The sequence below is a fragment of the Ochotona curzoniae genome, unplaced genomic scaffold, assembly GCF_017591425.1.
Source record: "Ochotona curzoniae isolate NIBS_2020 unplaced genomic scaffold, NIBS_Ocur_1.0 scaffold_2683, whole genome shotgun sequence".
Classification (NCBI taxonomy): Eukaryota; Metazoa; Chordata; class Mammalia; order Lagomorpha; family Ochotonidae; genus Ochotona; species Ochotona curzoniae.
In genome coordinates, this window is record NW_024467100.1 from 9,291,686 (window position 1) to 9,309,482 (window position 17,797).

Here is a 17,797-nt window from a genome sequence, read left to right on the forward strand (position 1 = left end):
ATTGTAAAAATGACAAACAAAACAGAACTAAATAACAACTACCACCAAAAGTACACAGAGTCTGAAACAGAAGATAATGGGCTACGGCCTCTTTATTGCAAGAAGAGTGAGGACCTTTCTGAGAATTGCCCTGCCTTGAAAAAGAGAGGCGGTTTCCTCTGTCTCCTGATTTGCAAAGACTTAGGGGCAGCCCCTTTCATCAATCTGAAAATGTGGACAAACTTCATGTCAACTTACTTAGAAGTCAAAAAAGTTTTTTGTTTGTTTGTTTTTTTCATTTGCTTTGACATTTTGACTTTGTGTGATTCACACTAAAAACCAGCAGGGTGCCACGTTCATCAGACATGCCTGTCCTAAGAACTTCATGTGGAAGCAAGTGCTTTGTGTATTTGAGGTAATATTTGGGTTTACCTCTTGAAAGAGAATGAAGCAGTAACAACAATACTAGCAAACCCACAGCTTGGCATTTTCAAAAACTCAGACACTGACCTAGAGATGTTGGTCCCGTATGACCTGAACTGCCCAGAGGTGATCCCTCACATCTAAAATACACACAGCTTCAAGGGACAACCCATAACCATTTAGGAAGACAACATGTTCATCTATTCAGAACTCAAAGCACAGTGTGATACCGAGTTCTTCTACTTCCTCTTTCTAACTTTGCAGGGCTTGTCTGAGCAGCAGCCTTCCATCCTGCATCTTGGATGAGAGATAAGCCCTGCATCTGTGAGACGGACGTGATCTGGCACTCAGCCGGGCCAGGCTCCCATGTTTTTGTGGCTGCTCTTGTTGATCCTGGGTGAGTAGATGGGTCAGGCCACAGCAATGGCCTCAGTTTCCAAGGTGAGTCAAGGGGAAAGCCAGGGAGTTTCTTTCTCTGCTTCCACTCAGATACCAGAGACAGATGGCAACAGATGGGAAATGAGCCAGGACAGCCAAACTATCTCAGAGCACATCAGAGCAAGCCAGGCATGCTGCCCTTGGCTACGGTGCACAACCTTGTTTGTTTGTTTTTTTTTTTTTTAAATTTTCATCTCCTGGGAAATTTGAACTTCTCTTTTTGCTAAACCACAAGCCTATATCCATCCTCAAATAGACTAATTTTTTCAGATAAAATTATTGTTGAATTACTTCCAAAACTGAGGCATGTGAAGGAGGGCCTATTAAGAAATATGACTCTTTGTGAAGTTTTAAATCAACATTTAAAGGTGGCAAACATTTAAATCAACATTGATTTGGAAAATTCCCATTGAGGTGGAAAAAAGCAGGAGAAATTATAGCAAGTCCAAAAAATGAGGGGAGGGGAAGCGATACGATTTTTCTAAAGTCTTTTCCTGTTTCTGCACAGCTGAGTTGAGGCTAGAGCCAAGAAGGAGGGAGCATACTATGAAACAGCTAAACATGGCATGGCAGAGCGATAAGCCAGGGTTAGAGGTCATTGCATTAATTTCTACTTTTTGTTGCTTTTATGGGTTGTGAGTGGTATAGAATAGGAAAAAAACTAAGAAGTATGAACTGTAGCAATGACTGTGATTAGATTGGTGGAAAATTGTTTTTCATACAGCATCTAATAAAAAATATTTGAAAGATACATTTTGGTACTAATCTTTGAATTTTGCCTCCCTCACAGCTCCTGGAAGAGGACACTCAGGTAAGTTTCTTCTTCTCTCTGATCCTCCCAGTATCTGAGTACAGGTCCCCTTTAGCCTGGCCCAGCCTAAAGCCTGTAAATGAGCGCTGTAGGGACATATTGATGATCTTGCTTCTATGGGGTCAAGCCTACTACTAGTTGAACAAACAGACTTCCATCTTGCTTCTCCAGTGTGCAGTTCTCTCATTCCTGCAGCAATTTTCTCATTCCCAGTGTAGAGAGAAATGGAGCGTTTGTGAGGGAAAGGCAGAAGAAGCAGAAAGCTGTGGTTGAGAAAACCTCAGATTTGACCTCCTTTTTTCCCTCTTCCTTGAGTGCATCCAAGCTAGCACAGCCATCGAAAGACACAAATGCACTTAGATTCTCAGAGGAGAATGCTACAGTAGAATATCCACTTCTGAATGAAGCTGATGACACTGTGCCTCAACCTCTGGGCCCATGAGTCAGTTACAATTCTATATGCAAGTCTGATTCCTCAAGCAGCCTATCCCCCTGCATCCAAATTCTTTTTATCCCTCGTTTATTTATTGTGTCTAATTAGATGAAAAGTGGAGAAATATTTCCTTTCGTATAAAACCTCAAACTAACAAGATTTTAACAGTAGTGAGTGTAAAGCCAACCACACAAAATATTTGTCTATTAAATGTTAACAGCTAGATAGGCAGGGATCTTTAGAGTTCAGAAGGTACTTCTGAGGTATGCATTCCCTGGATTCACCTTTATCTTGACAGAAATGCGAAACACTAGAGCATTTCAAAACCAGCTCAGCTTCTGAGACCTTCACCGTATTTGTTCAACTACAAGTCACATCTGAGTAGCTTTTCAGAGCCCAAGCCAGGAACTGGAGATCTAGCCCATGACCCCATATGCATGTTCAGGAGAAGCAAAGAATTAAGCAGAAAAGAGTCTGTCTGTCTCAGATACTTTCCCAAGCACATTTCCAACATTGGTGCTCCTAGTTGCAAGGTTGGGTCCTCCCCTGCTCTGTGCCCACTTTTTATTCATCTGTCTCCATCTTTCTATTTCCTGTGCAGGAGTTCTTCCAAAAGCTGTCCTTCTCCTCAATCCTCCATGGTCCACAACCTTCAAAGGGCAGAAAGTGATTCTTACGTGCAAGGATTTTGGTTCCCCAGCCCAGGAGGCCACATCTTGGTATCAGAGTGGAGAGTTCTGGAAAGAAGATTCTGATGTGATCAAAATTGAAAAGTCTGGCTATTACCAATGCAAAACACCAGGAACCTCCCTCAGCAACCCTGTACATGTGGAATTTTCACCTGGTGAGGAAAGGAAAGGGGTGTTTGTAAACTCAAGCCACTTAGGGCTGGGTTAAGTCAGGGATCATAGAGTTGTAAATAGGCATTGGGGGTTTGTGATGTGATGACTCCAGTTGAGAAAATAAGGAACAAGGGCAGTAATATAAAGCTGCATTGTCCAGCCCTGTCCAGTAAAGCATTGGCAGCCTAGAGGCTACCTGGCAAAAACGGACTAAGGTCCAAAAAATGTATGGGACAAAAATCCCTCCTTAAATGCATGTTTGTGGATTTTCAGAAGGATATTTCCTGGAAGTTAGTTCACTCTCCCTGAAGAATTGGATGTTGGGATTGTGAGGAAACATTGAAAGATGATATTTGCAGGCGTGTATAGGATTGCAGATCTCGCCTCACAGGCAGAAATGAGAATTAAGAAAGAAATTATCAAGGGAAAAAATTGAATGTGTTTCTCCATTTTTTTTGCAGCCAAGTTGATTCTCCAGGCTTCATATCCTGTCTTTGAAGGAGATAATGTAACTCTGAGATGCCGTGGGGAAGTTGAAGAAAATGCAAGTGAAAAGGTATACTACAAGAATAAAAAGAAAATTAATGACATTTACAATCCAGACTCCATTACATTAAATTCAGTCTTCAGGAACAATGATGAATACCACTGTACTGCCTCAAGAAAATTTCTGCTTTGGTCATCAAAAGAAACCTCAAAGCCTTTAAGGATCCAAGTTCAAGGTAATGGCTGGACTTTGGTGGGTTATAGGTTTTGATGGAGAAACTGGGAGAGAATCGAGGGAAGGTGCTTACAAGTGGGGATTTTATGAAAAGCTTCATAATACGTAGCCATGGAGGGAGAGGGCTCTCCTTGCATAATTCTCTTAACTCCTGACGACTGTACTTAAAGACTCAGACATTTCTCCCTGGGAGCTCTGCCCTTCCACTGCCCTGGGAACAGTGTCTGTTCTCTCTAGAACTGTTTCCACAGCCTGTGCTGACAGCCAGACCCTCCCAGCCTATTGAGGGAGGTCCAGTGACCCTGATCTGCGAGACCCAGCTCCATCCACAGAAGTCAGATGTCCAGCTCCATTTCCGCTTCTTCAGAGAAGACCAGCTTCTGGGGCCAGGTTGGAGTAGCTCCCAAGATTTCCAAATCCTCACTGTGAGGAGGGAAGATGCAGGCATGTACCAGTGTGAGGCAAAGACAGTGTATCAAAGCATCACCAAAAAGAGCCTGAAATCCCAGATACGGGTGCAGAGTAAGTATTCAAGAGGCTTCTCTTCCCAGAGCTGGTGGGACTAGTAGACCAGGACAAGGATAATTCCTGCCTCCAGGGATATGGGCACAATGAAGGCTGTCAGCCTTTCTGAGGGTTCAGCATTGACCTAACTTTCTTCTAATGTCATTTTCCACCCATGTCAGATAATACTTATTGATCAGTTACAGGGTGCCAAACCCTGTGAAGGTTACAAAGTGATTCAACAGATAGAAAGAAGCCCTGTTGGCAATACACAAGCTTTGTGGGCTGTGTGGGTCTTTCATTTGTTGACTCAAAGTCATACAAGGTAACAGGAAAACAGACAGGAGGATATGAACTGGAATAGTTAGAGAAAAATGTGGGGACATGGAGGTGAGGCTGGAGAAGCCTTTGATTATGGAAATAGGGTTTGGATTCTGAACAAGGTCACTTTAGATAGAAGTCACAGCTCTACTGTTTCGGCTTCTGTGGTTCATTGCTGCATTAGAGATTCCTCAGAGACAAATATTTGCAAAATGTGACTGCAGGCAAGCATTCAGTTTAGGAAGATCATGGACCTGCACGCCCACATTCCCCAAAGATGGAAACTGTTGTAGGAGTAGGGAGAAGTGTTGATCTATTTGTAATTTCTTATTTCCTACTTCAGACCCTTGCCTATTGCACTTGCTGCTATTGGTATTTTATGGCAGCGTCAGTCTCCTTGACTTTGTGGTTCCTGTCATTGATATCTTCATATGACTTCCTGTGTCTTCCCAGGTGTCCCTGTATCTGATGTGAATCTGGAGATTCAGCCCCGTGGGGGGGAATTGATTGAAGGAGAAGACATGGTCCTTACCTGCTCAGTAACCAAGGGCACAGGGGCTGTCACATTCTCCTGGCATCTAGAAGGAACAATGTGCCTGGGCAGAAAGACCCAATATTCCCTGTTGGCAGAGCTACGGGTCCATGCCGTGAAGGAGCACAATGCTGGCAGGTACTACTGTACAGCTGACAACAACCATGTTCCCATCCTCAGCAAATGGATTACAGTCACTGTGAGAAGTAAGTTCCCAACTATTTTCACTTAGACTTGGTTCTTGGGCCAGGCTCAAGCTTCTCTGTCAGCTTTGACAAGATTTGAAGGAGGTATGGAACAGAGATGTGAAGATTCGAAAGCTGTCCAAGAGTTGGTAAAATAGTAAATATGAGTTGAAGACACTTCACATCTTGGGCAAAGGACCGAGGGTGGGAAAAGCAAAATAATCCAGAGTTACTCCTCATGGTTTTGTGGAAATGCTTGTGATTATTAGATTGGGAAAGCATGATTAGTGGGGAACAGAAATGATCAAGGGCTGTGTTTGATTCTAGAGGGTTATGAGTCTGTCGCAGGGGAGGGTGCCTTCCTCTGACAGCTATTTTGTTTTCCTCAGTTCCAGTGTCTCTCCCTGTCCTGACCCTCAGGGTCTCCAGGGCCCAGGCTGTAGTCGGGGACGTGGCGGAGCTGCACTGCGAGGCTCTGAGAGGTTCTCCTCCTATCCTGTACCAGTTTTATCATGACAAGGTTGCTTTGGGGAACAGTTCAACTTCCTCAAGAGGAGGAGTATCCTTCAACCTCTCCCTGACTACAGAACACTCTGGAAACTACTCCTGTCAGGCTGGCAATGGCCTGGGGGCCCAGCAAAGTCAAACAGTGAGTCTCACTGTCACAGGTAAGCAAGATACACTCACAACAGTTAAGAGCCCGTAGCTAAACATGTCTTCATGTTCTACTGAACTACTTCCTAATGTGAAAATCCGAGTAAACTTCTGCCTCCACTTGCAAATTCTGGGATTCTTCCCTGTGACTATACATGCATTAACTTGGTCCAGTGTTTTATCTCTTCTGCCATTGTCCTGAAGAGTCCATAGCAGTCCATACAATCTTCCTTTATATAGTAGAAGCATGAGACACTTTCCAACATAGTAGCTATTTGATGGTTCTGAAGTTGCTGACAATGGAACGTGGTACATAGCACGCCTTCCTCCTGATTTCCTTTGTCTAGGGAAAATGACCAAACCATTCTTTCGCTACAGTTTCCTACCCATAGTGTGATTCAATATAAATCCTTATTTCTTTCCATGGGTCATTAAACACAGTGTACTTCCTTGTGGATACCCCCGCCTCCAGGAGCTACTGATCTGTCTAAACATCTCATGTCCTTCAAATGCTTCCATACTCTTCAGAGCTTCATTTACACTGATGTTCTTGGTATCCCCCAGTGAAATTTTCCTTGACATATTTTCCACGTTCTACCCATTATTGGCAATTGACAATATATGTGTTTGGCCATTAAGGAGAGATTCCCTCCTCACAATCCAAAGCATATTTCTCCAAAAACACCTGGCATTAGTAAAATGGGTAGACACTGGGAGATAGAAGATGGAAAGATAAAGAGATGCTGTAATGACTCCCAGAGACTCAAACCCATGCCTGCTCTGGATTTTGCTATGGGCTTGTTCTCTGAGGATTCTAAATTGTTAGAACACTTACGATGCTTGGCTAACCATGACTTTTAATCAGCCAGACTTGAATTATGGCTTAGCCCAGACTTCCAGTGTTAGAGCTGGCAATGCTAGACAGTATTTTGAAACTAGGACTCTAACTTTGCAGAGGAAAATGCTTATTTGTGTAACTTTGGAGTAGTTCTCTTCTCTGATGTTATCCTTAATTTCCTCACTAGCAATGTAATTGAATCAAGTAAAACAGGGAAGTACAGAATTCTTGATCTCATATCTCTTTCATCCAAAAATGTTAAGCATGTGCTCCAAATAATTACTAATTATATACACACATATAATATATGTAATATATAATACATATAAATGTGTATACATATAATATACATATAACATACATATAATATATATATATTTACACGGGTATTTGGAAATGTTTGTGGAAAATGTAATTAAAAGATAAACTTAGATTTAAAAAGCTTGAAATTCACATTCAGTTTTTCTACAGTGAACATTTTCTATGATCTTTTTGAGGAACTCCTATGCATTTTTTCCACCAAAGCAGTCCTCTTTTTCTAAGGATTTATTTTTATTAGAAAATAAAAATAAATTGGATTTATTTTTATTAGATTTACAGAGAGACAGAAAGGTCTTCTTTCTGCTGGTTTGCTTCCAAATGGCCACAAAAGCTAGAGCTGAACTAATCCGAAGCCAGGAGATAGGAGTTTCTGGGTCTCCCACATGGGCGCAGAATCCCAAGGCATTTGGGCAATGCTATTGCTTTCCCAGGTCACAAGCAGGAAACTGGATGGGAAGTGGAACAACTGGAACACAAACTGCCACCTAAATGGGCTCCTGGCACCTGTGAGGCAAGGATTTAGCCACTAAGCCATCACGCTAGGCCCAAAATAATCCTATTTTTAAGTCCATTTCCCACAAACTTTTGAAATTCCCTCATACATGTACTACTATACTAAATATACACATAACAAAAACAAAGAAGCATAAATTGAATAAAGAAAAAATAGTATCTTAAGCTCTTTAATTTAAAATCTAATTAAAATTATAATTGAATATGTTTCATTCAGTTTGAAATATCAATTTGCTTTTTGTAGTATAACTCCTTGAGTTTTGGCTCTGTGCTTGATTTGCTCCAATCGTTTTAAGTAATTTTTATTGCTTAAAAAGTTATGTTACCAATACATTCAAATAAAAATAGGATGTCACTGATTCCTTTTTTTTTTAAAATCTGTGGTGCTTGTTTTTTAATCTCACACACTAATTTTGCAAAGCTATTTATTGTTATGTGGCTGGTAAGTTTGTACTTCCATTGAGATCATCAGTTATTCTTATAAAGTAAGTAAAGTGGAAGTGCTATTCATCCAAATTTGCAGGAAGTGGCCTCAAACCTTGAAAGAATTACAAATTAATTACACTTGTTTCCATGGATTTTAAAAGATCCACTTATGAATTTTCAAAGTTGATCATTTCTACCTTTTCTGATAATAAAATTGTGTAGAAATGTAAATATGTTAAGCATTTAGCATACACTTCCCACACCAGGACTTGACATTTCTTATCTGAGGCAGCAAATGTCATCTTCTTTATAGCCAGCAGATGGCTCATTGTCGAGCCTGTCTAATTATTGCCATTCACTGAGTGCTTCCAACACTCACACTCACTTCCCTATAGCCAATCTCTGATGTAAAGCAGAGTTGAAAAATCTTTTCCAAGGTTCCCTTGCCAATGAAGTGCTCTGCTTATATCTAAAGTACTGCACACAAATGGGCTCATCCAGATCTCTGCACAGCTTAGCAGAAAGCAAACTCACCACCCACATTCGGCTTTCCACACTTGACCCTTTACACTCATAATTTCCTATCTCCTTGGCTTTGCTATCTACTCCCATAATCATTCAAATAAAATGGAAGTCATAAGTCCATCATTCTGCAATTTAAGTGTATCATGACATTGTAGGTTTGGACAATGGTAGAAAGTCCAGCATACTATTATAAAGACATATTTAACAGTTTCATTGGGAGTCCATCTTTGATTTGGAAATAGAGATGCATATTGCATCATGTGTTCAAATATCAATAGGATAGTCTCTATTACATAGTTCTTCTAGATGAATATATGTACATACATGCTTACCTAAATATCTTGTATTTTGCATGAAGTTGCCTTAGAGAGAACATACAATATTTGTCTTTTCAGGATTGGCTTATTTCACTGAATATAATGGTCTCTACTTGCGACCATTTCATTACAAATGGTAGAATTTTATTTTTAATGGCTGAGTAATATTCCATTGAGTAGATGTACTTATGAGTATTTTTGAAGAACTATACTATTGTAATAATGTAGGGGAAGTCCATGGGGGGGAGGGGTTTTGGAGAGGAAGAAAAGGCAAATCCCAGAGCCTATAGAACTGTATCATAAAATAAACAAACAAACAAATAAATACTTACAATGATGATAGGCAGACAGATGGATGGAGGGACAGATGGGTAAATGGATGGATTAACAGATATCAAATAGAATTAAACATTATGTAGAAAAATAAAGGAAGGTCATCTGATAGACAGTAGTCATGTCCCAACTTAGATGGATATGGAAACACATCACTTCTACAGCTGAGTTTCAAAAGTAGAAATATTCAGAAATGAAACGACCCCAGTTACCATTTCTGTCAATTACAATAGCTCACATTCATTGAGCACTTTGCATATATGATTCTTAGAACAATTGCATGCTGTTACTTATCAATAGGTCCATTTCATAAAGCAATAAACTAAAACTTTGAAAAGTTATTATTTTAACACATCAAGATTATAAAGTTAATAAAAGGCAAAGGCAAAATTCAAGTTCAGTTTTTCACAAATCTAGGTCTATTTTCCCACTACTAAATTATACTACATGTTCTCATATTAGGTTTTCCTGTACACACCCTGAAGCAAAATTGCCAATGACCTGTTTTTTCTCCTGCAGTTCCAGTGTCTCGCCCTGTCCTCACCCTCAGAGCCCCAGAGACCCCCACTGTGGTGGAGGGCCTGGTGGAGCTGCACTGTGAGGCCCTTAGAGGTTCTCCCCCCATCCTGTACCAATTTTATCATGAGAAAGTCACCTTGGGGAACAAGTCAGCCCTCTCCGGAGGAGGAGCATCTTTCAACATCTTTCTGACCACAGAAAATTCTGGAAACTATTCCTGTGATGCTGACAACGGCCTAGGGGCTCAGCACAGTGAAGAGGTGACCCTGAATTTCAGAGGTGTGTTATAGTGGTACCCAGGCTAGTGGCCACAGTTATGTTCAATAAAATGTTTATCTGAGAGATTATAGAGATTCAGCTATAGTTAAAAAACTTCTGACCATGCAAAACAGAACTTGTCCCTCTGGAGCTTGGTGCTGGTTTTATGGAGGGAAGAAAAGAGAATGTATCATGCATCATTGCCATGAAAACCACAAGCTATAGGACATCATTTAAATGGATAAAGCAGACCTAATCAGTAGTGCCTTAGTCAGCTCTCAAGCATGTTTTTTTTTTTTTTAACCTCTATCCAAATCCTTTGCCTGGCAACTCAACCATAGATCTCCCTCGTCAGGTACTTCCAGGAGCAGAATAGGACTGGTCACTGGAGGGACCGTCGGTGGGCTGCTCCTCCTCATCAGCATCAGTCTTGCCACTCTTGCTGCTCTGCTGCCTCGCTTCAGGACCCAGGGGAAATCAGGTATGCGTCAACGTCTCACCTGCTGATGCTGTGACTTTGCCACTTTACCATTGGGTGTTGTGTAGTGTTTGAGGACCTATTATTCCCTTCCAAGCGCAAGACTGCTGGTATTGTCACCTACCAGCCCTCCATAGGTAAAACAACAACAACAACAACAACAACAACAACAACAACAACAACAAAAGGTGGAAAAGACTGTTTAGTGAAGTTTCTGCCTCAATATGTTGGCATTTGAGTTTTGTTTCCAGTCACAAATTAAAAAGCTAATAGCTCTGGTTATACCACCATTGCAAAGTCTACAGGAAATAAAAGGAGGAAAAGTAAATCCTCCATTTGTAATAAAAAAAACAGACAAGTTTTATAGGTGCCATTAATAAACCTTGATACTTTAATACCAGCCAGACATGGTAAAATTTGGATAAAATCAATAGACAATGCTGGAAATGAGATTAAAAGTTCAGTTTCTTATTGTTTCTTTCTAATGTATAGAATTATAAGTGATTTGCATGTGTTAATCTTATAGCCTGAGACCTTGCTAAACTCAGTCCTTCATTCTGGAATTTTATTGATTGATTGATTGATTGATTTGCTCTGTTTTGCTCCATAGATGGTCACATTTACTAATAAAGTTTTACTCTTTCCCATCTGTACTCCTTGCTTTCGGGGTCTTGTTCACTCAAACTGTCCACAGCCTGCCATACAATGCTGAAGAGAAGTGAGAAAAACAGAAAATTTTCACCTGTGTTTTATAAGCGTAATGTTAACCTGTAGGATTTTTATAGATTCTTTCTGTTTGATTGAGGCAGCCTCTAGAATTTCTAACTTGCTGAGAGTTTTTATAGGAGCAAATGTACATACATTCTTTTTCTGCATTGATTGAGATAATCATTTGGCTTTTTTTTTTTTTTGTCTCTTGTTAAGCTAGCCTTAATACTGAAGCAGCCTTTCATTTATGGAGTCAGTCCAGTTTGTTTATGACTGTGGATTTCATTTGCTAAAATTTTGTTAAGAGTATCTATGTCTGTGTTTATGTAGGTTATTGATCACTAGATTTTATTACTTGCTATTTATTTTTATTATTGGATGTAAATGTGACCTTCTATGGAGCAAAACATAAGGAAATCAATAAAAGAAATTCCAGAATTTATCTGTTCTATTAGTTCTCTCTCTCTCTCTCTCCTTCTCTCTCTCTCTCTCCCTTCATCCCTCCCTCCCTCTTTTGTGTGCTTTGAGGTGTAAGGTTTCAAAACTGCCTATGCTGGAATTCTTATTGCTTTACTTTTCCTATGAATCCTGTGCCCATCACTGCCACCAAGTGGTGCAACATGGCATCTCCTCTTCTATAGGAACAAAGGCTTCAATCAAGCATAAAAGTAAAACACTCAGGCCTTGATTTGCTGAAAAACCTTACACATTTTTCCTTACAACTCAGATTTAAAAAGCTATTGACAAGGGTTAGAACTAGGACAAGACTTGTACCTGGGCCGATGGAAAAGACTCAGTATGTCTATGATTAAAACTGCCTTGTTGTTAAAAACAATAAGTCAGCTTGTCATTGTTTTAGTCCTCAAAGTACACACTTCAATTTTTAAACTTTTATTTTATTTTTATTGGGAACGCAGATTTATGGAGAGAAGAAGGGATAGAAATATCTTCTGTCTGCTGGTTTACTCCCCAGAAACCTCTAATGGCTGGGGAGCTGAGCCTATTCGAAACCAGGAGCCTAGAGCTTGTTCCAGGTCTCCCATGCGATGCAGGGTCCCAAGGCATTGGGCCGTCCTCCACTCCTTTCCCGGACCACAAGCAGGGAGCTGGAAGGAAAGTGGAGCAGCCCGGACACAAACTGGTGCCCATTTGGGATCCTGGTGATTGCAAGGCGAGGATTTAGCCACCGGGCTATTGAACAGAGCATACTAAAAAATTCTTTATAGAATATCTTCTCAACTGGCAATGCATAGTACTGGAAATGCAAAAAAGAAAAAAAAAAGACAAGGCATGCAGCCTCAAGTGCCACACGCTTTGATATAAAGCAGAAATTAGAAGCAAGCGTAGAAAGGGATCATCCTAACACAACTTAGTGCTTCCTTTTAATTTCTCTTGTTTTTATTTGAAAGAGAGGGAGTGAGGGAGAGAGACAGAGAGAGATCTTTCATTGCTGGTTCACTCCCCAAATGGTTGCAATGGCCAGAACTGAGAAGACTCAAAGCCAGGAGCCAGGAGATTCTTCTGGGCCTTCCATGTGGGTGTAGGGTCCCAAGGACTTGGGCCATCCTATGCTGTTTTCTCATGCTGTAAGCAGGTAGTTGAATCAGAAAATAGAGCAGCTGGATGTCGAATTGATGCATGTAAGGCATGCTGGCACTGCAGGCTGAGGCTTAGCCTATATGCCATGGTGCTGGTCTAATTTAGTATTTAAGTGTTGCTTGGCTCCATGTTCATGAAGGCCACTTAGTTCAGCCACCAGTTATTCGGGGAATTCTGTGGAGAACAAAAGGGAAGTTGGAATTTTCCAGGTGAAAAGAATGGCAAAGAAGAGGTATGTGAAGATCAGTATGGGGAAGACACACAGTCCAGTGTTTCTGCAAGGGTTTTGCAGGGATCACGGCTAGAGAAAGAGGAGCTTGTGTTCAGTTTCATTCTTACTGGTTTAGACTCCCCTGTGGCCTCTCTAGGGCTGGGTTTTCTTCTCTCCCCTTTGCCAGACTGTAGATAGGATAACAGAGTGGTGTTGGAGGGAAGTGCTTGGCTTAGAGTGAAACACCAGTGTGTTTCCTGTTTGCGACCCAGTTGCAACCACGTGGAGATGCTGTGTACACAGTTATTTCTGATTGATAAATCACTTAGGATAAATGTGACTCTTTAAAAGTCTTTAAAGACCCTACCTGGTTCGCCTGTAACATGACATGGCTGGGGGAACCTAGGGGCTTCCCAGCGATTGCTGTGCCTGAGGTCTGGACTGCCCAGATTTCTATTACACAGAGTCCTGCTGGGAGCATGCACACACAGCTCGCTCATGCCCAGGGTCCTGCTGGAGCACGTGCACACAGCTTGCTCATCCCTAGGGTGCTGTTGAAGCACGCGCACACAGCTCGCTCATGCCCAGGGTCCTGCTGGAGCACACGTACACAGCTTGCTCATGCCCAGGGTCCTGCCAGAACATGCGCACACAGCTCGCTCATGCCCAGGGTCCTGCTGGAGCACACGTACACAGCTCACTCATGCCCAGGGTCCTGCTGGAACATGCACACACACCTCCCTCATGCTCAGTATTCCTTTGTTTTGCAGGAGGACTTCCCATCGCTGGAACATCTTGGTGAGGCTCCTGCTTCTTATGTTTGTGCCGTGATTTCTTTATACCCACAATGGAAGCACTTGGGATTCTATGTTTTTAAAAAGATTTGGATGGGTCTCCTGTCACCATTTTAACATTTTTATGAAATCCAAGCTGTAATAAGGAAGACATTTTCATTCACTTTATGCATGATACTCATTCGCGTCTAGCTAAACACAGAATTCATGTTGTTTGTGATTTATGTTAATGTAGCTGTTTCTTTAAGTGTGCTGCAGTGGAAACTTGGCCACTGATGTCTTAGTGACACCATACTCATAATGCTGCAATTCACCGATTCCCTCATTTCTTCATTCACACTCATTTAAGAAATAACTATTGAATGCTACAAATGTTCAGTCTCCAATATTAAATGCAGACAAAATGAGACTAAGGGAAAAACTATTTTCTTGGAGTCCTCATATCCTACAGGAAGTAGAGGTTATTAGACTATGAAATAGAAAATTGGGAGGGTCTTTAATAAAATGGCAGAAGTTAAATCATGTGGAATGAAGAAGGCTTTGTGCACCAATGTTCTTTGAAAATTAGGAAAATTTGAGTCTTTAATCCCATCCAAGAGGCTTTGAGATTATGTAGCTTTTGCCCTCTAACATTTCTTTGGCCAGCATGCCAAAATGCTGCTCTAGACTGCGTCTTTTGCCACCTACTGCTGATATATTTATTTTTGAGGTTCTGTGCAACCCACATAGACTTTTCATCCATTATCTCTTCCTCACGTGTCACAGTGATAGCTCCAATGGGTGTCAGGAGACTTCTCGGTCCAGGCCTTCCAACATCCACCTCCAAGAGCTTCCCAACCCTGAGCCACCAGCCATAATGGAGCCACTGTACAACAACGGTGAGCACTTACCAAGAGCAGAGGGCTTCAGGTGTGAATTAGGGCAGGAGGAGTGATAGAGCACAGTTCATAGACCTGCCACATCAGGTTTCAAGTGACATTTTGGGTATAGAGGTGGGTATGAACTTGGTGGGTGGAAAGGAGAGTCCAGAATGTGAAATTCTTGACTACAATCAAAATGATATTGTTTCTCCTCTCTCACAGTACATCCCGAAGAGAACCTGGTTTATTCTGAGGTCTGTAGCCTTCATCATATGAATAAAAATTCAGGTGAGATAACTTTGAAACAAGTAGAGGTGAGGTGGCAGATAGTATCAGAACCAGCAGCAAGATTTCTTCAATTAGAGTCATTTCAAATATGAATCCAACATGGAAGGCATTGCCTGTTCCCTTCTGTGTTACTAGTCATATCATTTCTCCATTGCCTCCTACTTGTTCATGCTGCCACCATTAATGCATAGACTTTGGGAGCAGGCAGTGTGGCTGTTTCCCTAATGTGTCATATTACCTAGTGTAATGTTTAGAAAGCTGTAAATCCCTTGAAATAATGGAAAAGTGAAAAGTTTCTGCTAAATTACCACTCTCCTGGTCTAGTATATAGATAGTTATACTTCTATCTGATCTCAATGCTAGTCTTATTCCCCTCCAACCTTGCAATGTTACCAGCACAACCCCTCTGAGATGCCCCTAAAGATGACATACTTGCCTGGTCTAATTGCCTTAAAAAATCCTCCATTTAAAAACCTGGTTCTTGTCAATCCTTGCACTCCAACAGTTCTGTCCCTCCTATAACCATACTCAATTCTTGGCATTTTCATACTTTGGCACTGTCCTTACTTGTCCTAAAACCTCTTTCCCCTTAGTATATCTATCAACCTCTGCCCACATTTTAAAACACAGCGTAGGCACTACTGCAGTGATTTCTGACAATGATTATCTCTTGTAAAAATAGCATACTGGAGTAAGCATTTTTATCTTGGTATCCATAATTTTTTATATTTTTGCCTTTGATTAGATAACCATTTCTCCCCTTTAAAAGTATGGGCTCCTTGATCATATGGGGTGAGTTTGTGTTATTCCCATTAATTGATAGTTTACCTATTGTCTAATAGGAGGGCATTGTGCAATGCATGGTTACTGATTGAGTAAATAAATTAAAAAGATGTCATGAACCCTTTGGGGAGACAGAAGAGACACAGATTGAATTTTCTTGCTTTCTTTTTAAAAGATTAATTAATTTGAAAAGGCAGAATTAAAGAGCGAGAAAGAGACTCTTCCACTCACGGATTGACTTCCCAAATGGTCACAATAACTAAGGCTGGACTAGGCTGAAGCCAGGACCAGGAGCTTCTTCTAGGTCTCCTGCATGGTTGCAGGGGGCCCAAGAACTTGTGCCATCTTCTGCTGCTTCCTTAGGTGCCTAAGAATGGGGCTGGATCTGAAGTAGAGCAGTTGAGACAATTACCAACATTGTAGGTGGTGGCTTAATCCATTGTACCACTAGATTGGTCCCACATTGAATTTTTTTAATACTGCACTCCAAATCTTCGGCTTCCTGGGAAATAGTCATGTGGTCTTAGCACTGCCAATCACCTTTTTCTGGTCTCTTCCAATTTCCCTGTGAATATCAAAAGGAGTCATATTTGTCACCTTCTCTCAGAGATCAATACAGCTATTTATGATGTTTGTCAATAGGAATTGTGATGAGCAGAGAAGAGGAAATCATTGGGAAAGTCTTTTGGGCATTCAGTGGGCAGGAGAGAGGCTTTATGTGTGTTTTTCTGTGAGGGCATACTATGCAGTAGAGCAGACCGTCAACAAATAGAAACAGAGATGATTGCCTCGGAATGCACCGTGAGTTGAAATTTATTACCCGCAGTTTAATACTTTGCTACTTGCACCCAACAGCAAATTCTCCCAGGACACATTGGCCAATTAAGGTGAGTCACATTTCCTGATTTCCTGACTTTCTCTCTTCTCTTTCTCATATGTGTTTATGTAGTTATTGACTGTTGGCTTTCACCAGGAATCCATGATCATTTACTCCGAGTTGAAGAAATCACACACAGATGACTCCGCTGAGGAGTGTAGTAGGAATGGCAGTTTCCATGAAGATGCTACAGAAAACTATGAGAACATTCCAAATGCATCAGCAACCTTGGAGCAGTAGCCACTTCCCAAGAGTATCCTACAAAGACTTCCTAGAGGGAGCCTGTGTTGTTCACCCATTCCCTCCATTCTTGCTTCCTCCCTCTCTCAGACCACCTCCAACCTGGGTTGCAGGGAACCGAAGGCTTGGCAAAATCCCACCAACCTCCTCCCGATATGAGTCTGTATCCCTAAACAACAGAAGGGATGGCAGGTGAGCAAATTTTCACTGCGTTCTCACAGTGGAAATTTAGAGCAAGACTGGTGGGCCCTTCACTCTCAGGGCTCTGGAACAGAGGAGGAGGATGGTCTAGCCAGGGTTATAGTCACATCACCACTGGATCTGTGTGATTGAGAACTCTTAATGGGCTAACTGTATACAGCTTGTTCTAAACATGTTATTGGTACTTTTGTGTGCCAATAGTGACATTGCTAATGTGTTGGTGCTCTTGCTATCAATTGGGAACAATTAAAATAAAGAAAAAGATTTTGAGGTGAGTGTCTGAAAAGCATTGTTGTGTTTATGACATTTCCAACCAAATCAACCTGTTATGATGAACATTTACATCAATGTTTCATTAAATTAAAGTTTCTGTAATCTGACTTAATATGTATCTTCTCTACCCCTCACTTCAGGGACTTTTCATGCAAAAATATACTCATTGTAATCTGATTCTCATAAGAAAGGCCTACATACTTAGCTAATAAGTTTTAGTTCTATTACACATACTTCCCAGTGCTCACCCCTTTTAGGTATCCATGGCAGAGGAGTGCTAAGGATTGATGTTGATAATTACTGTCACATTTTAAAGGTTTACTGTCTGCCAGGTATTGTGCAATGTGCATTACCTGCAGTATCTCATTTACTACGACAGTGATATGAAGTAGACCCTGTTATGTCATTAAAAAAGAAAGCCTTCTGATTTGTAAAGGTCAAGACGCAGCTGGTAATTTCATAACCAGTGAAAAGGGAACGCGGGCCGTCTGACACCAGCCTGGATTCTCTACTAACCTTTCACTTACCACCACTTCAATCACTTCCTCAATTTAGGCTCTAATGTATTTTTGTTCTGTGAGTCAGTTTAAAA

At 41.2% G+C, this 17,797-nt stretch overlaps 1 protein-coding gene across 5 annotated transcripts; it reads left to right on the forward strand.

The window, feature by feature from the left end:
• Window positions 1-637: 637 nt before the first annotated feature.
• FCRL3 (Fc receptor like 3) lies at window positions 638-17,202 on the forward strand. Of its 5 annotated transcripts, none has more exons than XM_041003337.1 (14): window positions 638-799; window positions 1,631-1,651; window positions 2,686-2,928; window positions 3,427-3,648; window positions 3,885-4,169; window positions 4,926-5,210; window positions 5,579-5,857; window positions 9,636-9,914; window positions 10,249-10,374; window positions 13,660-13,687; window positions 14,449-14,561; window positions 14,766-14,831; window positions 16,470-16,501; window positions 16,588-17,202. In XM_041003337.1, exons 1-14 carry the CDS (start codon window positions 769-771, stop codon window positions 16,729-16,731), a joined length of 2,154 nt encoding a protein of 717 aa, XP_040859271.1. In that variant the 5' UTR covers window positions 638-768; the 3' UTR covers window positions 16,732-17,202. The 5 variants fall into 5 exon arrangements, with proteins under 5 accessions (XP_040859271.1, XP_040859272.1, XP_040859273.1 ...); XM_041003334.1 differs by having other exon boundaries at window positions 639-799; window positions 3,388-3,648; XM_041003338.1 differs by lacking the exon at window positions 9,636-9,914 and having other exon boundaries at window positions 3,388-3,648.
• The last annotated feature ends 595 nt before the right edge of the window (window positions 17,203-17,797 follow it).

What these genes read in the sequence shown, in the direction of transcription:
- FCRL3 (XM_041003334.1), top strand. Translation starts at nt 769, where the DNA reads ATGTTTTTGTGGCTGCTCTTGTTGATCCTGG. An exon ending in AGTGAGTCTCACTGTCACAG is followed by an intron (nt 5,858 to 9,635) that starts GTAAGCAAGATA and finishes TTTCTCCTGCAG; the next exon opens with TTCCAGTGTCTCGCCCTGTC. An exon ending in CAGGACCCAGGGGAAATCAG is followed by an intron (nt 10,375 to 13,659) that starts GTATGCGTCAAC and finishes TTTGTTTTGCAG; the next exon opens with GAGGACTTCCCATCGCTGGA.